At 41.1% G+C, this 23,227-nt stretch overlaps 1 protein-coding gene across 1 annotated transcript in view; it reads left to right on the forward strand.

Moving 5' to 3' along the window:
• The window catches only part of LOC135464523 (uncharacterized), a 40,270-nt gene that overhangs the window by 2,818 nt on the left and 14,225 nt on the right, over positions 1-23,227 (forward strand). Inside the window, exons 2-8 of the mRNA XM_064741948.1 lie at positions 6,133-6,339; positions 7,865-8,006; positions 8,409-8,533; positions 12,119-12,175; positions 18,361-18,675; positions 19,134-19,253; positions 20,254-20,352. Of these exons, the coding sequence (XP_064598018.1) occupies positions 6,133-6,339; positions 7,865-8,006; positions 8,409-8,533; positions 12,119-12,175; positions 18,361-18,675; positions 19,134-19,253; positions 20,254-20,352 (1,065 nt within the window). The remainder of the gene's footprint in view (positions 1-6,132; positions 6,340-7,864; positions 8,007-8,408; positions 8,534-12,118; positions 12,176-18,360; positions 18,676-19,133; positions 19,254-20,253; positions 20,353-23,227) is intronic.

A 23,227-nucleotide genomic window follows, 5' to 3' on the forward strand; every position in this document is an offset into this window, starting at 1 on the left:
CTGTTATGGAATGGGTGCTAATTTGATCACGGCTGCTTTCTTGTGGCGGGTGTAGTGGCGCATATCCCCGAATTACCAATGTCGCTTATTGTGTCTAAGTGAATTTAGAGTTTATGTTTTAAGTACTCAGTTGTTTTTGGTCTCTAAAAGACAAATTCGCGTACTTGCAAAATCCCCCCCCCCCCCCCCCCCCCCCCACCGCCCGACCTTCGAGAGCCTCACGAATTGGAAGGTAGATTAGCCAAGTACGTGTTGACGGCCTATGTGACGTCAAGCGAGGATATTTCGCAATCTCAAAATTTCAGGCCGTCCCACCTTTACACTTTGAACAAAATAATCCATACAATGTAATAAATTATATATACATCAACCGTTGAGCAGAGAGAGAGAGAGAGAGAGAGAGAGAGAGAGGTTGGGGGGGGGGGGGGGGCTTTTGTAAAATGCCTAAAAACAGATGACTTTCTTGTTTTGGCCAAACATAGTGTGCATGCCAATATATATCCCTACGGTGGAAAATTAGAAAGTTCCCCAAAGCCTCAAGAATATTTTAAAAGCATCGGCGGTTACTTCCCTAACTCGAACCCTAGTGCCTCTTACAAAAGCTCACCCAGATAAAACCTTTTTCTAAAAAAAATGCCGCGGACAAAACACCTGGAAAAAAATAGGTGTGCGCTAACGAACTGAGCCGCGAAGCCCCCACCCCCATCCCACCATATATATATATATATATATATATATATATATATATATATATATATATATATATATATATATATATTTCGTGAAATTATGTCTTTCGCCTAAACTGTTGCTTCAGATTTAAATCATGGCAAACTTTATAAGGGAAGAAATATTTATTGTGATTTGTAGATGGAAAGATTTGATAACCCTATATGTATTGGCAACTAAGCACAACACAATGATGCTTGGTCACGGAATAGGCCTACATATAGACCCCCTACTTACGAGTGCTTATAGGAAATCGAACCGGTCTTCACACACATAGCAAGATGCACATGGATGTGTTCTTAAATTAGGAATATTATAAATATTAAAATACGTCGTCCAATCTCCATGTAATTTAATTACAGTTTTCGTTTGTCTGGTGGGGCTTCTGTCTTGGAGCCTGTATATAGGCTATATTTATTTATTTATTTGATTGGTGTTTTACGCGGTACTCAAGAACATTTCACTTATAAGACGGCGGCCAGCATTATGGTGGGTGGAAACCGGGCAGAGGACTATACATATACAAGTGAATATTCTTGAGTATACGGTGGTTGGCAGGTCTAAATCTAAAAGGGTCTATAGGCCTATATTGGCCATATATAGGCCTATACCGATAAAAGTTTAAATAAATAAATAAATAAACAAGCGGAAATTCGCAACATACACCTATATATAGTTGTGCGATATCCCGTGACATGTTTAATTTCGTCAGTTATAGATGACGAGCAATCAGGATGAGCTGGTTAGCCACTTAATTCGATTAAAAAAAGATATCCAGTGCTATCAATGTTTTCGAGAAAAAAAAAAAGATTTCTTATGTAAAAATATAATTTCCTCGTAAACATATAATTTCGTTATAACACTTGATTTTCTTTGTGGAAAATATGACTGTGAATGTGAAAGCAAAAAAAGTTATTTTCTGTGTAAACCGATTAGCTATCTTTATTGATAAACAGCTTGATAACCCGCCTAACTAGCAAGTATATACAGAAAACAGCCCAAAAGAATGCAAATGAAATAGCATGGAAGGAATAAGCCACTGTAATTACGAGATGCTAGCAAGTCCATTATTTAATACATGAACTAGATATACATGCTTAACTCTTTTGGAAGATGGAAGGTGTAATGTATATGTATGTATGTTCGTGGTTAAACGTTGTACTTAACAGTTTCATACGACGATGAGGAGTCATAAGATGTGTGTGCATATAGGCCTATAGTGTGTCTTCTGGCAGGGTGAGTACAAGCCGCCAAGTGCTATAGCTGAAGTGTCATGCCGAAGACACGGCATGAACCCCACCCAGAAATGCCTAACGTGTGAACTAAAAGAAAATGTGTACCATTGGATAATGTGCCCCATGGAAGAACACGTCAAGAGAAAAAGGATGGCTGCAATGGGGGTGTTTGATTGATTTATTGATTTTTTATTCATTTGATTGGTGTTTTTACGCTGTACTCAAGAATATTTCACTTCTAAGACAATGGCCAGCATTATTATAGGATGAAAGAGCCCAGGGGAAGTTTGCGGCCATCTGCTGGTCGTTGACAGACCTTTTCACGTACGCCCGGAGAGGAAGCCAGCATGAGCTCGACTTGAACTCACAGCGACCGCATTGGTGGGAGGTCCCTTTGTCATTGCGCCGTGCTTGCCCTCTAATTCCCTATGCCACCAAATAATTTGTTTTTCACAAATTACTTGCAGTAAGAAATTGTTCAAAATTATATTAAGAATTTTGTAATTCTTTATTTTATGTCGATCAGATAAGGCTCTTTCACGTGGCCTTGTTTTACAGTGACAAAACGTCGTCAAAGATCGAGTTCATGGCTGTGATGGCTGTCAAGTCAGGGCCCCAACGCGGAACTCCGTTGTTAAAGTGTTTACACTTTCAATCACGACTCGTAATGACCTCACACTGACATTAAATTTTTAATATTTTTTTTTCCAGTTTTCGACTCCGTACTGTTTAAGACCCCACTTGGCAGGGCATTTAACACTCGTCCGTAAGGCAATGTACTCAGGGTCGCGGAGCTTCCTGGGCTTAGACGGCCCTTGAACCATCTCCTATTCTGCAGGAATAGAATTTTAAATTGCATTTAAATTCATGTCAGATCAACGGAAAACTTGAAATTACTATCGCTCAGGCCTCCAGTGAGCCATACGAGTTCAGTAAATGCAATGCCTCTCCGCTTTACATTCATATATCTAGGTCCGTATTTTTGTTCAACCACGAAGATAGAAAAAAAGTGCAAGACGTGAAATCCCGTCCGTACGCTACCGACCTAAGTTCGAGCGTTTCCGCCCACCGGAAACTACCGAGCTTAGGTCAGCGGCGTTTGGACGGGATCAGTGAGACACAACCAGGGACCGGTTTCATGAAGCTTACTTAGCGTTAAGTTGCCCTTAGCTAAGTACACTTTATATCTCTACAACATATGTCTTCATGGTAGTTAACGGCAAACTTAGCTAAGTGAGCTTCAAGAAACCGGTCCCAGAGCCTTATGCAACTAGACGATATCATTATGTCGCCGTACAGTCATGCCAGTTACACAAGAAACGTCGTCAGCATCATGGCATGCTGTTGACCGCGCACCTGCTTACGAGGGCAACAGAAAAATGAATTCCTACTGTAAAACTAATAAAATATGCCACACATATATTGTTTAGCGGATGCTCTAGCTATTGGTCATAAACTAGCTTGCCGCATGCAACAATTTCAGGTCATTTACCAAACTCAGCTGTCTCAGAATACCTTTTAAATACCGGTACGTATGAGAATGTGTGCGTTTTTAGTATAGTCCATAGTCACGATGGAACGATATTTTTGATAAAAAATAAAAAAATCATGCAACCAACCACACAATGAATTGATAAAAAAAAAAAGTAGCCACAAAGAAATATTTACTATTTTAAATAATCAGTAAATTTTAAATAATCATTTTCGAGATTGCTATGCATGTATGCATAGCAATCTCGAAACAGCCAGTATTTGTTTTCTGTTGAAAACCATCTGTTTCTCTCTCACTGGACACTCCGGGCACTGTGGTAACCACATGTGGAGTTGGCCTTAGGTTCCATCAGCGCAATTAAGTATTTGCTGCATTGTTGAAAGTTCACATTTACAGTTTGAATTCATCTGCTCATACATTATGTGCTTACACTGCCGGGTAATTTCCCAACACAAACCAGATAACGTGCACTATCGTGCAATGACGACGACCAAACATTAATCCGTGTGATGTCAGACGCCAACATTGTAGCCCAGCCTAGTAGGACATGCGCAGTTTGGATTTAGGTCACTAGCGTACATACGGATTTCACATCTTGCGAAGAAAAAAAAAACAAGTAGTGTCGTTGTTGTTATTAATGGGGCAGGAGATTGTCAAATATACAAATTCCGAGTAGTGGCGATTGGAAGGGCAGTTCATCTGAGGCGGTAAAAGACAACCAGAATGACGGATTACAGGCAGATTTCAAGATATATTTTCGTTGTTGTCGCCATTCTATTTGTTTATTGGTTAGTATGTGTGACTGAGATGTTTGGTCGTGACAGTTGAAAATCAAGAACAAGGTTACATACATTGTATCGCCTACATTGTACAAGTGTAAATTATGACAGTTTACCTGTAACCAAGATGCACGTGAATGCAGACAGACTTTTATACAATGACAACTGATTGAGGCTAGCGTACACATGTGGTAATATGATAAAGGTAGCTTTGCAGGGATACATAATAGAAATGATAGAAACTGATTGGCTAACACTCGAGATATAGGAATCAAGATTGTCTGGGTTAAAACTGGTACTAAAACAATAAGCCCAATCGGCATTTCAGCGGTCTGGCAAGTTCACGCATGTATCAGCGAGACAGGTGGACACTCTCACAAACTACCGCAGCTAAAAAGACTTGATTTTACGTTAGGTGCCAACAGCGCCATCAAGTCGACAGAGAGATGTGTACTCAGTCTAGCAACTACCATAACATAATGTCCATTGTCCACATTAGTTTGCAAGAACTTCTACCTGTCTCAGAAAGCTCTGAAACGCCGATTGGGCTTACTATATATTAGTTCCATGTCAAATTTAGTCCTAGGTGGGTAAATCAAATCCTCTTTTATACTGAGCTGGTGGAGTATCATAGCCGCAGGGGCAACCAGTGATAAACCATACACCGTTTTACACCATGTCCGATTAGTCCCTTTCTAATCCCCAGCAGTCCAAAACAGGTGTCATTTGTTGCTCGTACCTCTCATCTCGCCCGCACACGCAACAGGTCTAGTATATTCCACAAGGTGATGATACACCAACCCCATAGGACTGAGAGGCTAGAGCAAGGAAACATGATTGGTTGATCTGGCGGCAGCATAATGTAACTGGGTAGGGTGTCATACCTGAAACCTATTGGACTACTGACTTACCTTAAATGACCATAAAATTCGCACAACAAAAATGCATTTATTAGAGGCAAATAAATGTCACAAAATATAGTTTTTGGGTGCTCAAACTTACAGTTTTCCAGTGAAATATCATCCCACATTCCAAGCAAACCTCCAAACACTGTTTTAAATTCAACAGAACTCTCAGAATCAGGAAAAATGGGCAAGCTAGTCATGTTTGGAATGGTCATTTAAAGTAACTTTGGACCAAAAGAGTGTAACTTTTCATATGACCTTTCATGGTATGGACTCTCTGTAATTCATGATATAGCCTTTGCTTCCTACTTAATAAGAAGAGGGCCTCCGTGGCCTCCCTGGTTATCATGCCAACGTGATGCAATAACCCAGGAGCCTCTCACTAATGCCATCGCTGTGAGTTTGTCCAGCTAATGCTGTCTCCACCTTTATGTGGGAAGGCCTGCCAATAACCTGCTGATGATCATGAGTTTTGCGTGCGCTCTGCCTGGTATCGTCCCACCATAATGCTGGCCTTTAAATATATTTGAGTACGGCATAAAACACCAATCCTGTAAATAAATAAATCCTGCTTAAGGTCAAAATTAAAAAGTTGTTTGTTTCAGATAACAAGCTGACTTTGTAAATTTTAATAGGTAAATGTAGGTGAAAATAGTTTTATTTTATTCTACATTGTATTTGGTTTTTTTTCAAAGAATGATTTCTTGTGGTCTTTAATACATATACATGTGAAAATTGTTCCTAGAGACAATGTACTAATGCATTTCCCTCTGTATACCTGATCTTGTCTTCCAATTAATTTGGAGGTTAATTACATACAGATTTACATTTCAGATTTGTTGAATGGTATCACAGCCAACTTCTGCCAGCTTTCATGGAAAATACGAAAAAAGTTTTATAGTAAAACATACAAAAAAAGGTTTAGGTATAGTAGTTTTTCTGTAAACTTGGTAAAGTAACTCCCTATATACATGTATATGAGTGTTCTTCAGGTTTTGAGGTGACAACAGCTCGAGGTGGGCGTGGTGGAGGTGGGCGTGGCGGACGCGGAGGGTACAGAAGCTACCGAGGAAGGTACAGTGGAAGCTATAGAGGTAGTCGATCCTCTGGCTCTGCGTGGAAAACAGCTCTTATCGCAGGAACGGTTTACTATGGCAGTCGGAGATATATGACTAGGAGGCGTTACTACAACAACCAGGGTGAGTTTCATATACAGTGTCGGGGGACAATAATCCAGAACCATTTCTGCGTGTGTTGGTGGATGAGTAACTGGAAGAGTATAGATCTCAGTCTGTATTTCTGTATTGGAGAAACAACTCAGAACAGTTGATTCTTTAAAAAAAGAATTGACAAGTAAGCTTCTTTGCACTATAATCTGACTATTTTCACATGTACCGGACCTTTTGTCACAATGTGGATGAGAGAGGTTTTTGTGTTTGATACATGGACAATGGTGTCATAAAATGCAGTGTTCTTTCTGGTTTCATCAGGGTTTGGTCCAGTTTCCCCGTGGTTGTGTCATTTCATCAGTGTCATTTCACCCTGATTGGTTTCATCAGGGTTCTGTCTGGTTTCCCAAGGTTCTGTTTGATTTCTTCAGTGTTTTGACTAGTTTCTTCAGTGCTCTGATTGGTTTCTTCAGTGCTCTGATTGGTTTCATCACGGTTCTGTCTGGTTTCCCAAGGTTCTGTTTGGTTTCTTCATTTTTTCCAGTTTCTGCTGTGTTTTGACTTGTTTCATCAGGATTCTCCCTGGTTTCATCATTGTCATATGACTGAAAAATTATTAAGTGCGACATTAAACCCCAAGCACTCATTCACTCACTGGTTTCATCAGGGTTCAGTCCAGTTTCCCTGGAGTTTTGTCGGGTCTCATCAGTGTTCTGACTGGTTTCTTCAGGGTTCTGTCCAATTTCCTCAGTGTTCTGATTGGTTTCATCAGGGCTATGTTCAGTTTCCCTATAGTTCTGTTCAGTTTCTTCAGTGTTATGGCCAGTTTACTTATTTATTTATTTATTTGATTGGTATTTTACGCCATTCTCAAGAATATTTCACTTACAAGACGGCAGCAAGCATTATGGCGGGTGGGAACCGGGCACAGCCCAGGGAAAACCTGCAACTATCCGCAGGTTGCTGGCAAGTTTCTTCAGTGTTCTGACTGGTTCCATCAGGATTCTGTCTGGTTTCCCCAGTGTTCTCACTGGTTTCATCTGGGTCCAGTAGAGTTTTTTCATGGTTCTGTCTAGTTTCTTCAGTGTTGTCACTGGTTAAATCATGGTTCTGTCCAGTTTTCTCAGATTCCTGTCTTGTTTCCTCAGGGTTCTGTCCAGTTTCCGCCACCCAAAAAGTTGACGGCTGGACATATAAAGTATACAAAGCGATATACTTGTATTCTCGAAAATGGCTTCGAACAGCAATGAGAAACTCACAAAACCCTCTTCCAGCTCGTAACAAGACGGTCCAAAGCTATGAACTCTTTCCTGTTGCTTTTTCCTTTGTTAGCTCACAGTTGTCGGTGTATGTGTGCACATAAAATGCCTATGAAGTACACACACACTGCAACATGACAGACGAAAATGATGCGTTCTACTGTGATTTGGACCTTTTCTGTATCTTGTCCTTGAGTCTCCCATTAAATAAACACTAATTTTTAAAATTAACAGTCTCTTCTTTTATTTCAAACTTTTACATGTTTTTTTTTTTTTTTTTTTGTTTTGGTTTTCAGCCCCGCAAATCTGTGAGAACCGACAAATGACTGGGAATGACTTTTACGGAAAATTTGTCTGTCCTATGGCGGAGCAGCCTGATGACTATGATTATTGTTGCGGAGAAAGGGGTTATCAAAGATGCTGTAGATTTACTGATGAGTAAGTGTAAACAGTGCTGCAGTCACTTCATCTCGCGAGACATGGGATCAAACCTGGGTCTGGTCATACTAAAGACCTGTTGATGCTGCCTAGCTTGGAGCTAAGCAGTGAGAGGTTAGAGCGGTTAGAAAACAGGACAAGTTGGCCAGGTGTTAGTATAATGTGTCTGGGAACGTGTCATATACATCTGCCAAAGTTCAAAGTTCACCAACCTTTCAGTGACTCGTGTTGCCAGATTATAGTGCTCTTCATTGATACTTTATGTATACGTGTACTGTCTGAATTATTGTCCATGCCATGGAGATAATGAACAAGTAGACATGGCAGATGGTAAACTTGTACGCTCTTCAGAAGGTATCATTAGGCTTCTGTCAATATGTCACATATTTCTGTTTATTTCAGTAAAGGCAGAGTTCTTGGCCTTGTTATTGGAATCCTGTGTTTCTTCGCAGTAGTGGGTCTAATAATATTCTGCTTGTGTAAACGTCAGAAGAAGTTAAGTAAGAAGTCAGAAGACTCAATCAAAAGTAAGTACATTTCTGCATTGTTTTCTGCAATACCTAGGGTAAACTACAGACTTCTTTGCTAATGCCATCCAGGCCAAGCTTTGTATTTACTAGAGATGTCCTAGTAGCTTGACCCTTGCCGGCCATGGGTTCGCCTGTTGTGTGACTCTGGAATGGTGATGGACTGGTCGTAGACAGTTAACAACGGACTGGACACGGTATCAACAATGTATCGGTACACTGGAACTGTGTACTCAGCAGATGAACCTGTAGTTTGTGGAGTGCTAGAACCCAGTTCAAGGGTGTTATTGGAATGCTAGAAGCAAGCTTAAGGTGTGTTAGTGGAATGGTGGAAGCAAGCTTACTGTGTGTAGTGGAATGCTAGAAGCAAGCTTAATGTGTGTTAGTGGAATGTCAGAAGCAACTTAAGGTGTGTTAGTGGAATGTCAGAGGCAACTTAAGGTGTGTTAGTGGAATGTCAGAAGTCAGCTTAATGTGTGTTATGGAATGTCAGCAGCCAAAGGTGTGATAGTGGAATTGTAGAAATCAGGACAGGGTGTTTTATTTCATTGTCAGAAGCCAGTTCAAGGTGTGTTATTGGAATGTCAGAAACCAGCTCAAGGTGTGATAGTGGAATTCTAGGAGCCATCCCAAGGTGTGATAGTGGAATTCTAGGAGCCATCCCAAGGTGTGGTAGTGGAATGCTAGAAACCAGCTTAAGGACTGTCATTGGAATATGAGAAGCCAGTTCAAGGTGTGTTATTGCAATGCCTGAAGCCAGCTCAAGGTGTGTCATGGAATGACAGAAACCAGCTCAAGGTGTGTTATGGAATGACAGAAGCCAGCTCAAGGTGTGTCATGGAATGACAGAAGCCAGCTCAAGGTGTGTCATGGAATGTCAGAAGCCAGCTCAGGGTGTGTCATGGAATGACAGAAGCCAGCTCAAGGTGTGTCATGGAATGTCAGAAGCCAGCTCAAGGTGTGTCATGGAATGTCAGAAGCCAGCTCAAGGTGTGTCATGGAATGACAGAAGCCAGCTCAAGGTGTGTCATGGAATATCAGAAGCCAACTCAAGGTGTGTCATGGAATGACAGAAGCCAGCTCAAGGTGTGTCATGGAATGTCAGAAGCCAGCTCAAGGTGTGTTAGTGGAATGCCAGAGGCCAGCTTAAGGTGTGTTAGTGGAATGCTAGAGGCCAGCACAAGGTATGTTAGTGGAATGCCAGAGGCCAGCTTAAGGTGTGTAAGGGGACTGCCAGATGCCTGTTCCAGGTGTGGTAGTGGAATGACAGAAGCCAGTTCAAGGTGTGTTAGTGGAATGACAGAAGCCAGTTCAAGGTGTGTTAGTGGAATGCCAGAGCCCAGCTCAAGGTGTGTTAGTGGAATGCCAGAGGCCAGCACAAGGTATGTTAGTGGAATGCCAGAGGCCAACTCAAGGTGTGTCATGGAATGACAGAGGCCAGCACAAGTTATGTTAGTGGAATGCCAGAGGCCAGCTCAAGGTGTGTAAGGGGACTGCCAGATGCCTGTTCCAGGTGTGGTAGTGGAATGACAGAAGCCAGTTCAAGGTGTGTTATGGAATGCCAGAAGCCAGCTCAAATTACATTATTGGAATGCCAGAGGCCAGCTCAAGGTGTGTTAGTGGAATGCCAGAGGCCAGCACAAGGTATGTTAGTGGAATGCCAGAGGCCAGTTCAAGGTGTGTAAGGGGACTGCCAGAAGCCTCTTCCAGTTGTGGTAGTGGAATGACAGAAGCCAGTTCAGGGTATGTTATTGGAATGCCAGAGGCCAACACAAGGTATGTTAGTGGAATGCCAGAGGCCAGCTCAAGGTGTGTAAGGGGACTGCCAGATGCCTGTTCAAGGTGTGGTAGTGGAATGACAGAAGCCAGTTCAAGGTGTGTCATGGAATGACAGAGGCCAGCACAAGTTATGTTAGTGGAATGCCAGAGGCCAGCTCAAGGTGTATATGGGGACTGCCAGATGCCTGTTCCAGGTGTGGTAGAGGAATGACAGAAGCCAGTTCAAGGTGTGTTATGGAATGCCAGAAGCCAGTTCAAGATACGTTATTGGAATGCCAGAGGCCAGCTCAAGGTGTGTTAGTGGAATGCCAGAGGCCAGCACAAGGTATGTTAGTGGAATGCCAGAGGCCAGCAAAAGGTATGTTAGTGGAATGCCAATGGCCAGCTCAAGGTGTGTAAGGGGACTGCCAGAAGCCTGTTCCAGATGTGGTAGTGGAATGCCAGAAGCCTGTTCCAGGTGTGGTAGTGGAATGACAGAAGCCAGTTCAAGGTGTGTTATGGAATGCCAGAAGCCAGTTCAAGATACGTTATTGGAATGCCAGAGGCCAGCTCAAGGTGTGTTAGTGGAATGCCAGAGGCCAGCACAAGGTATGTTAGTGGAATGCCAGAGGCCAGCTCAAGGTGTGTAAGGGGATTGCCAGAAGCCTGTTCCAGGTGTGGTAGTGGAATGACAGAAGCCAGTTCAAGGTGTGTTATGGAATGCCAGAAGCCAGTTCAAGATACGTTATTGGAATGCCAGAGGCCAGCTCAAGGTGTGTTAGTGGAATGCCAGAGGCCAGCAGAAGGTGTGTTAGTGGAATGCCAGAGGCCAGCCCAGGGTGTGTAAGGGGACTGCCGGATGCGTGTTCCAGGTGTGTTAGTGGAATGCCAGAGGCCAGCACAAGGTATGTTAGTGGAATGCCAGAGGCCAGCCCAGGGTGTGTAAGGGGACTGCCAGAAGCCTGTTCCAGGTGTGGTAGTGGAATGACAGAAGCCTGTTCCAGGTGTGGCAGTGGAATGACAGAAGCCAGTTCAGGGTACGTTCGTGGCTTGCCAGAAGCCAGTTCAAGGTGTGTTAGTTGATTGCAAGAAGCTGGCTCAAGATGTGTTTATTAGGGGAAAATTTAACAGAAGCAGGCTTAAGGTGGAGGCAAATGCCATGGGATTGTCTGCATGGTTGTTTATTACTGAAAATGATTATTGCCCGTTATTGTTGGATATGATGATGATGTTGGGCTAATGGCCAGGCTATTAAATATTTGCCTGCTGGTATTGCCAGAACATGGATTCCTGTCATATCATACCTGGAACAACAGCCCATGCATGTCAGAACATAATCCTTGCATAATCCTTGCATGAAGGAACTTTTCCCGGTTTCTTGTTTCCTTGGTAGCAATTTAACACTACATGTATCATTTTGTAATATGATTTTATAAAAACGGCTTTATTTTTTTCTTGTTAATGAAATGTGTTTTTGTTATATAATTTTTTTCATTTTGTTATCACACCTTGCATTTTATTTAATAACATTATGCACCTACAGATATTGTAACTTTCATGATTGGTGCATACCATATTTCATCTAAAATTTAGCATCTTTTGACCTATTTTGCTCGATGCTGACTAATGTAACCTTTTAATGACGCTTTAGAGATTTTATTTTTAGAAGTTCCTATCGAAAAAAGTGTTGGCATTAAAAGTATCATTTCAACACCTTTATCTACTTCTGAAAGTGCGCTTTTATACATGAACATGCCCAGCTTTGGCTGAAATGCAGTAATTTCAGAAAACCACTACGCCATGACTGAGTTTTCCTTTTCTGATCAGGGCATACTTGGAGTGATCGTGCCGCGTCCGCACCTCACACACAAATCCCATTAAAAGGTAAATCTTTTTGTCACCCTTTCAAGTCATAAAAACCCTAACTGACCTAAACTTTGTCCGTGACTAAGTCGCTCATTTGTCCAGATTTTCTTGGGGTTTTATTGATTTTAGAAAGGCGCTTTGAGAGGTGTTTGGAAGGTAGGATGATATTCTGCTGGGAAAGTGTAAATTTTAGCTCCAGAAATAATATCTCATGACATTTATTTGCCTCCAAAGATGCTCTGTAGTCAAATTTTTAGATAATTTTATATAGGTAATTAAATCAAAAGTACAGGTATAAAGAGAGGCTAATGCAATCTGTGAAGTACTCATTCATTCAACAACATTGTCCCCAGCCTGTATATAATATTGGCCTATTTACTTGTGGCATTGAAATGCCAATGTTGGTCCTTGGAAAAATCACATACATAACTCTAAATGTTGCAGAGAAGTTTGCCTGGAATGCCTATTTTTAGTGTGAACTGTGTCAGTTTTAACTTCCACGTCTGGAGAACTGGGCTGTGCTAATTCCGCTAAATCGGCAAATTGGCATACTGTGTTTATTCAAGCATATTCTGAAGGCATTATTCTGTGTAGATTAATAAAATTATACTTGTTGCAAAGCCCTGAAACTGGCCAATCATACCAATGTAGTTTTGTCTTCAAAATCAGATAAAAAATGAGCATAAAATGCACTGAAAATTGCTCTTTCATATTTGGAAAGGTTGAGGAATTGGGTTACTTCTCTCTGTACCTCTCTGTACCTCTTACAACATGCCTATGCACTTGGTCATGTACCTCTTACAACATGCCTATGCACTTGTTCATGTACCTCTTACAACATGCCTATGCACTTGTTCATGTACCTCTTACAACATGCCTATGTACATGTTCATGTACCTCTTACAACATGCCTATGCACTTGGTCATGTACCTCTTACAACATGCCTATGCACTTGGTCATGTGCCTCTTACAACATGCCTATGTACTTGTTCATGTACCTCTTACAACATACCTATGCACTTGTTCATGTGCCTCTTACAACATGCCTATGTATTTGTTCATGTACCTCTTACAACATGCCTATGTACTTGTTCATGTACCTCTTACAACATGCCTATGCACTTGGTCATGTACCTCTTACAACATGCCTATGCACTTGTTCATGTACCTCTTACAACATGCCTATGCACTTGTTCATGTACCTCTTACAACATGCCTATGTACATGTTCATGTACCTCTTACAACATGCCTATGCACTTGGTCATGTACCTCTTACAACATGCCTATGCACTTGGTCATGTGCCTCTTACAACATGCCTATGTACTTGTTCATGTACCTCTTACAACATACCTATGCACTTGTTCATGTGCCTCTTACAACATGCCTATGTATTTGTTCATGTACCTCTTACAACATGCCTATGTACTTGGTCATGTGCCTCTTACAACATGCCTATGCACTTGTTCATGTACCTCTTACAACATGCCTATGTACTTGGTCATGTACCTCTTACAACATGCCTATGCACTTGTTCATGTACCTCTTACAACATGCCTATGCACTTGTTCATGTGCCTCTTACAACATGCCTATGCACTTGTTCATGTACCTCTTACAACATGCCTATGCACTTGTTCATGTACCTCTTACAACATGCCTATGTACTTGGTCATGTGCCTCTTACAACATGCCTATATTCTTGGTCATGTGCCTCTTACAACATGCCTATGTACTTGGTCATGTACCTCTTACAACATGCCTATGTACTTGGTCATGTGCCTCTTACAACATGCCTATGTACTTGGCCATGTACCTCTTACAACATGCCTATGCACTTGTTCATGTACCTCTTACAACATACCTATGCACTTGTTCATGTGCCTCTTACAACATGCCTATGTACTTGTTCATGTACCTCTTACAACATGCCTATGCACTTGTTCATGTACCTCTTACAACATACCTATGCACTTGTTCATGTGCCTCTTACAACATGCCTATGTACTTGTTCATGTACCTCTTGCAACATACCTATGCACTTGTTCATGTGCCTCTTACAACATGCCTATGTATTTGTTCATGTACCTCTTACAACATGCCTATGTACTTGGTCATGTGCCTCTTAGAACATGCCTATGTACTTGTTCATGTACCTCTTACAACATGCCTATGTACTTGGTCATGTACCTCTTACAACATACCTATGCACTTGGTCATGTATAAATGTTATAAATACTCTCCCTTCCACTTGTTGTACTTATAAGTGGCTGCACCTATGCTGCTTGATGTATGTATACATAATCTACGTGTGTGTTCCTGTATGTGATTTTAATGGCATACCGTAATGTTTTAACAGGTCCCACATGGCCATGATAATGACTGCTGGCTTACACAAACTGCAGCTTAATCGTTGATACACCCATTAATGCTCTAATGAAAATATATATATTTGTAAGACGAGAAGTAATTTTTAAGTTCGTGCACAATGTCATGATTGCGCTGGGCTGGCATGATAACCGCCTAGGTCTTCTGTTCACATAAAGATCAGTCAAGTCTTACAAAAGACTTTTAAAATGGTACTTATTGCTGCCTCGTTTGGCACTCAGCACTGAGAGGTTAGAGGGAGTGGGGAAGAGGACTGGTTGACTCAGTGTCAGTATAATGTGACTGGGTGAGGTGTCATGCCTGGTGTCTTTGGCATGATACTTCAGTGGTGGCAGCACTTTGGCAGCATGGACTCATCCTGCCAGAAGAAGACACACAGTATCTGTACACATAGCTAATGACTCCTTGTGGTCACATGACTGAAAAATTGTTAAGTACAATGTTAAACACCAAACATTCATTCATTCATTCAGAGGGTACCATATTATTCTCAAACATGTCATTGTGCATGTTTGTGACATACCAGATGTGTACATGCATACTTCTTTATTGTGATGCCTGATTTTTATTGTGAACTGTAAACTGTGAAGTGAATTCTTAGAGTCATGAAATGTTTGTGTGGCATGCATAATTAATATACAAGAATTCATGCATGTGAATGGAATGTACTGGTTTTCTCGAATCTCGAGGCTGATCATTTTGTCGTAAAAATTTAGGAAATGGAAAACTGTCCAGTTTTGTATTAGTTAAAAGTTGGAAGTTCATAAGTTGGTGGCATGCAGAAATCCTTCATGCTTTTGGAAAGGAGCACACATGTGCCTCAGCAGCACATAATGTTCAGCATCCACTTTTTCAGCTGGAGGTAATACATGGATGTCATTGGGTTTGTAAGGGACCTGAGCCCTGCTGGTTTCATACACATGACTCGTCCAGTTTCCACAGGGCTCTGCTGACTTTTTTCTCAGGGCCCTACTGGTTTCCACAGGGCTGTGCTGATTTTCACAGTGCCCTACTCATTTTCACAGGGCTCTGCTGATTTTGACAGAGTCCTACTAGCAGGTTTCCTGCACTGCCTCTCTCCAGTTTCCTGCACCAGTCAGTCTGATGGTCGTGCACTGGCCCTGCTTGGTTTCCTGCACTAATCAGTCTGATGGTCGTGCACTGGCCCTCCCTGGTTTCCTGCACCAATCAGTCTGATGGTCGTGCACTGGCCCTCCCCGGTTTCCTGCACTAATCAGTCTGATGGTCGTGCACTGGCCCTCCCCGGTTTCCTGCACCAATCAGTCTGATGGTCGTGCACTGGCCCTCTCCTGTTTCCTGCACCAATCAGCCTGACGCTCGTGCACTGGCCCTCTCCTGTTTCCTGCACCAATCAGTCCGACGCTCGTGCACTGGCCCTCCCTGGTCTCCTGCACTAGTCAGTCTGAAGCTCGTGCACTGGCTCTCCGCAGCCTCCTGCACCTGTCAGTCTGATGCTCGTGCGCTGGCCCTCCCCTGTTTCCTGAACCAGTGAGAACATGAACAATTAAGATGAAAGTGTTATGAAAGATCGACAAGACTGAAAAAAATGCCCAATTCTTGTAAATTATTAAACTTCTCTCTGTATGTGGTGTATAGATAGAAACCCTGTTTACTCAGTGTGATGTTCACTTTAATTGGATCACATCCAGCTGCAGAAACGTTAAGACAGAGGAATGTTTATTGCACAACACAATATAGCACATTTATTGATTATTCACACGTTATTGACCCAGTGGGGTGATACTAGAGTGAGAAGGACTTCACCTCAGACTTAGAGGAAAGCTTATGTGGTACAATGAAACTGATTATTGACCTAGAGCTGTCACGTGTGTGCCCAGTGAACTCCATGCTGCTTGACTTTCTTCTTGTACTTGCAGCATGAGAACTAAGCATTTTACCACTTCAAGTGGTCGTACATGGCAAGGTCTGTTAGCAACCTGGGGATGGTCGTGTGTTTCCCTCAGGCTCTTTTGGTTTCCTAACTCCCACAATAAAGCTGGTCACAACATATATGTGAGATATTCTTGAGTACGACATAAAACACCATTGAAATAAATATATAAATAAAGCAATATGCCACAAAGTAATTTTGGTGGAGATTCCTTCATTTACTATAGACTGATGATAATTATGACATTCATGTACCTGTCACTTGCTTCTGTCTGTGTCCCAGAAGCATGTGTGTCATCGTCATGACAACCACCTTTAAACCTCTGAATGCATTGTATAACATAAATTGTAGCCAGGCACACATGTACAGTGTAGTTACAACCAGCTTTATAGTCTCTCATCATGTTGTATATCATAGCCTGTACACGTGTAATTACAACCAGCTTTATTGCCTCTTATTACATTGTATAATATAACCCTGTACTCTTGTAGTTACAGCCAACAATATAGCCTGTGATTACATTGTATAATATAGCTCTGTACATTTGTAGTTACAACCAACTATGTAGCCTGTGATTACATTGTGTAATATTGCTCTGTACACTTGTAGTTACAACCAGTTATGTAGCCTGTGATTACAATGTATAACATAGCTCTGTACAAATGTAGTTAAAAAAACCAACTTTATAGCCTCTGATTATAAAGTATAATATAGCCTTACGCAATTATAGTTACAACTGTGTTGCCTCTGATATACATTGTATATCAAACCCCTGCACATTGATAGTTACAACCAACTGTATATCCCCTAATTACATTGTATAATATAATGCTGCACACTTGTAGTTACAAAAAACTTTACACATGTATATATAGTCTGTGATTGCTTTTTGGAATGGGACCTTGTGGACATCTGCACAAGTTGTAGTTACAACCAGTTTTGTAGCTTTATATCATTCCTTTGTGAAATGGTGCACATTTAGTTGCAACCAAATAAAGCCTATGATTGCTTTGTGCACACTTCTAGGCCAGGAACCATTTAGTAATAACAGTTACAGCTTTGTGCACACTTCTAGGCCAGGAACCATTTAGTAATAACAGTTATAGCTTTGTGCACACTTCTAGGCCAGGAACCATTTAGTAATAATAGTTATAGCTTTGTGCACACTTCTAGGCCAGGAACCATTTAGTAATAATAGTTATTGCTTTGTGCACACTTCTAGGCCAGGAACCATTTAGTGATAATCGTTTAACATCATAATAAGTCTGAATTTCGTAGTCATGTTGTTTTTTAGCTTGATTGCACTCATGGATACATGTAGCCGTTCACATGTGACATACCCTTCCACAAGAAGACACAGTGTACGTACACACACCCAGTGAATCCTCGTCATCCATGTATGACTGATACATTGTTAAGTACGACCTCAAACTCCAAGCATTCATTCATTCATTCATTCATATGTGACATGAAATATGTAATAGCAACTGGCAGAAATGTAGCGTTCAAGTAGCGTCATGCCTGATTTCCCCCACCTGCCTGTAGATCTGACCGTGGTCATGTTAGGAAAACCCTTTCCAGATAGATTCCTCCCACCATAATGCTAGTCATTGTCTTATAATTGAAATATTCTTGAGTTCGGTGTAAAACACCAGTCAAACAAATAAATAAATGCAAAATTTCATCCATAGATACAGTTAGGCAGGTGCTGTAGGATGATATCCTCTGGAATTATTTAACATTTAACATATTTGTCCAAATTTTAGATCATTTACAGTATGTAATGTTAAACGTTAATCATTGAGATGAATAATAAGTAAATTATAAGTAAAGTAAGTAATTATAAGTAAAAATAATACACGTATATACTTTTAAATGTGTCCATGTTTTTGTTCTTGGTACAGATTCCAGAGAGTTTCACATGAAACCTGCTGGCCCCCACTATGCGACCTACCCTAATGGCACAGAGGGCTATCCACAGGCAGGTGGTTACCCGCAGGCTGGTGTGGCTGGTTACCCACAGGCTGGCGGCTATCCTGAGTCTGGGCCACCTACCTACCCCACAGATGAAGTCTGTCTCCAGCCTGGGCCACCTGGCTACCCCACAGGTTATGGCTACCCCCAGACAGGGGCACCTGGCTACCCAATGCCCTACCCAGGGTCAGAACCCCCATCATATGACAAGTCAGGTGGCATGCCTTACTCACCTAACCCTACAGGTAAATATATTTGTGCAGTGTTACTTCAGTGAGTTTATAAAGTAAGTTGAGACATGAGAAGATTACTCTCTTTACCAATTAAAGAAATTGCGATACCAGTTTATGGCTGTTTACACGTAGATCTGGTTGTAGTTTGACTCACATAAGGGGCGCAAACTTGCACCTGTCAAATCGGGTGTCAGTATGCATCTGAGGCAACAGTTGTTTTGGTTCTATTTTTGCATTTACATGGATGAAAACGGAGGACTAAACCAACCGTTCTGATTTAGGTCACCAAAGTTGGCATACTGGAAAAAACTGACCAGACCTACATCTGTATGGAGATGACTTAGTTTAGGTCACCATTTGGTTGCCTGTGCCGACCTTGAGACTCCAGTTCTTCCAGGTGTAATTGCAGCTAATGGCTTTCCAAAGCTTCTAATTTAATCAGCATCATTAATTACCTTGTTCCTCAACAGCTGACTACCCCACACCTGGAGGCGGACCTGAGGGGCAGTACCCAGGGGCTGGGCCTCCTCCCCAGTACCCAGGTGATGGGACAGGACACACAATGCCTATGCCCACGTCACAAACTCCAGGTAAGTCTGAAAGCATATGTGTACGTACATGCTGTAAATTACCTCTTGTACAAGTACTTGTTGACCACGTGTTCTAAATTACAGGTGGGTCTTCTTCTAAACACCATTATTCTGCATACACCACTGTCACTATCAGGCGGGGGATGGGTATATTCCTGTATCCTGCAGCAGACGTCATACATGTATGTGTATGCTGACTAGGTTATCTCCCTTTGTTTTGCTGTGAAAACAAAAACTGACACAATATACTTCCATATTCTCTCACTGAGTAACCAAGTACATGTAACATATGACATGGTGGCTGCCTAAATTCCACGTACGTTATACAAACTAGTTCATTCTTGTATTTGTACTCCTAAATACTACTTGTATAGTTTCTCTCCTCACTTACAATGTGCCCCAAACACTCATCATTCACACTATGGCGTCGCATTCGCTGGCCAGCATTCGCTGGCTTTAATCCAGATCGTACTGGTTTGACTGTACATGTACCGTTAGCTTGTGGTCAAGAGGTTTCTCTGGGATCTGTCAAATACCAGCGGTTTCTCTGGGATTTGTCAAATACCAGGGATTTCTCTGAGATCTGTCAAATACCAGCTTTTCTCTGGGATCTCTCAAATACCAGGGGTTTCTCTGGGATCTCTCAAATACCAGCAGTTTTTGTGGGATCTGTCAAATACCAGCCATTTCTGTTAGATCTTCAAATGTAATAAATTTTTGAGTATTGCATTTATCATGAACAATCAAATAAATGAATAAGATTGGAAGGCCAATAAAACAGAACTGTTTTTGAATTTCTGTAGATTTTTCATGTTATTTTAATCCTATAGTATATATTTGTATAAAACAAATGCGTCTATTGAAAGCTGATTCTGTTATAAAAACTTCACACATTCGTCACCCACTACTCAGGACAACCTGGAGGAAGGTACAGGGTGCGGGAACAATTTAGTTCATTGGTTTAGCTCTTCACCCTTGATCACTTCATTCTCTTCCCCAGGGGCACTGCCTTACTCTCCCAACCCTGTGGGATTTGTTGATCCAAATGCAGCCAACTACAACTACTCTGATCCTAATACCACTGGCCAGGGTTATTCTAGTAAGTAGATCCTAAAGAAAACTTTGTCAGAGCTCAACGAGGAGCTTGACCTGCCCGCTCTGAATAGAGAACCAACTTTGTGTGTTAGTTCTTTGTACTTTGTGGGGCGTTCTAGTACAGCACAATGAGTTAGGGGCGTCTAACTACCAGGGTTTCTCGCCAATGCAGCCCCTGTAAGTCCAGCTCCAGATGCTTTATTGCTTTTCTCCTGCCATAATGCTGGCTGCTGTTATTCATGTGAAATATTCTTTAGTATGCCGTATAAAACACCAATCAAATAAGTACGATAAATAATTAGTTGAGCATCATTGGTTTATGTACCCCTTTTTCCTCCCACCATAATACCAGAATTTCATATAAGTGAAATATTCTTGAGTACGACGTAAAACACCAATCAAATAAATAAAAAATAACGTTATTATGTACAATTTATTTTATTTCAGATCGCCCTACTTAACATCCTTCTCAGAAGACCCCATGGAATTGGGGGCACTGAGACGATGCCATCAAGCGTGGGTCTGGGTGGGGGCAATTGGTAGCTAGAAGATACAATGAAGCGTGGGTCTGGGTGGGGGCAATTGGTAACTAGAAGATACAATGAAGCGTGGGTCTGGGTGGGGGCAATTGGTAACTAGAAGATACAATGAAGCGTGGGTCTGGGTGGGGGCAATTGGTAACTAGAAGATACAATGAAGCGTGGGAAGATACCATGAAGTAAAAGGGGGTTTAGGGCATTTGGGGGTTAGGTCTCTTTCGAACTTCAAGACAAAAAGGGGTTAAGCAAGGGGGTTTTCACAATACCTCACTTTTGTTTTGTTTTGTTTTGGGACCTGTTTTAACATTGCTCAAGAGCAGTTTGCTGCTCGCTTGTCTGAAGTCTTTACTACTGAAGTATGACTTTCACAAACTGTTACATTCATATATCTGCTGTGCTGATGTGATGCTCATGGCATTAGCTTTTACTGTAGTTACTGTAACTCTTAAACATATTCCCTGTTTTCAGGGTGTTCATTTAAGCATATTTTGAAGGCATTATTCTGTGTAGACTTTTTGTGAAATCCTGAAATTGACTCACCCAGGCAATCTAGTTTTTGTCTCCAAAGTCAAATGAAAAAGGTGCATAGGTTGCTCTGAAAGTTGCTCTTTCACGTGAGAAAAGGTTGAGGAATTAGGGTACAATTTTGAAGATTGGTACAGGACATAACGGCAAATCTTCCAGCCATTCTCTTTGGTACAGGACATAATGGCAAATCTTCCAGCCATTCACATTATTATTAAAGTTACAAGGTTAGGTAGTAATTTTGTTGTGTAGCAAATGATTGACCCCTGTGAAAATACTATTTGGTGCAGGCTGCGCAGTCCTTAGTCTCCTTGGGTCAGTCGATCATTTTTGGATTATCTTTTTTCTTGTTTTGTATTAAAACTTGAGAAAAATGCTAATATATTACAAATTTTGTATTCTTAATATTTTAAGATGGCATTTTCAGAAACTACCATACCAAACACTTGACACTTGCATTGATATTTTCCCATAACATTTTGAAATCTCCATTGCAGTCATGCGCTAAGCTCACTGTCTTCTACTACAGAGGGATATATGTTAATGGCCAACCTTTGAGTATATACATTAATATTTTTAGTGTTAATAGTGCTATTTTACTAGTATGTTTTTTCTTCGTTCACATTTAATGGTAGAAGCTGTATAAATTAATGGCAGAGGGTGCAAATTCATCGATTTCAATAAATATTAATAAAGAATGATGGAATAAGGGTTTAACATAGAACATAGTCACAAACGATGTTTGCATGAAATCATAACGATTGTTTGGGTTAACAAACTAAAAGATGATCCGTTGACCCTTTGGAACTTTACCTCAGCTACATGTTCTGCGATGCAATCAATAAAGAGCTGTGAAGAAGTTGTTAAATATATTCTCATTCCCACCGATAAAAAGTTCCACAAAGTACAGTACTGTGACAAACTCTAGCAAATGATGCAAGGTGAATCTTGAAAATTGTTTAAATCAAACCGAAATTCTGAATCCAATGTCACCTAGCGTCATTTGTCAGAGTTGGCATAGCACACAGAACGTGCATGTTTAAGCTCTTGTGAGTACCTGTAAATTGTACAGTTTCAGGTATACACATTATTATACTGTAAATCCTCAATCTTTTCCCCATCTAAAGCACTTTTTCGAGTGGCATTTTTGCATATAATTAGTATGAGAAAGATGCTAAAATTGATTTGTGTGGGTCAGTAAAGATGCCAGCTTCATGAATGCATGACAGAGTGGAATTATTTCTCCACACCCCATAGCTTTCATAGAATGTTTCGAAGTATTAGTCACGCAGGTGGTTGAAAAAGTTGAAGAATTAGAGGATAAGAATAGCATGGACCAAAATTTTTCTTGCTGTTTGGTTTACTTGAAATACAGATATGTTAATGCCATGTTGACATACTCAACACACTTTGCAGTGTCACAAGAGTTTTAATACATACAGGTATGTTATTTTATCTGCCAGCTCCATGTGGCATGGCAGTATTTCAGATTTTTAAAAAGTTTTTGAACATTGATGATTCATTTATTCTAATGCCACATTCTAGTGCAGGTATGTGGTCCTGTTTTCTGATGATCATATGGGTGTATCTATGCATTCAGACATCAGTTGTGCATCCAACAAAAAATATGTTTGCCTCAAAATTGTACATTAACAAGTTGCCATCGTGTAACATGGCTCAGAGGTGTGACAGCTATAACTTTCATTCAGGGGAGACAACTTGAATGAGTATAGCACTAAAGTATACTTAGCTTAGTATTAAAATACTTTAATGGACACAGACAATTGTACTTAAAACACAGGTTCAGGAAATACT

The sequence above is a fragment of the Liolophura sinensis genome, chromosome 4 (assembly GCF_032854445.1).
Source record: "Liolophura sinensis isolate JHLJ2023 chromosome 4, CUHK_Ljap_v2, whole genome shotgun sequence".
In the NCBI taxonomy this organism is placed as follows: Eukaryota; Metazoa; Mollusca; class Polyplacophora; order Chitonida; family Chitonidae; genus Liolophura; species Liolophura sinensis.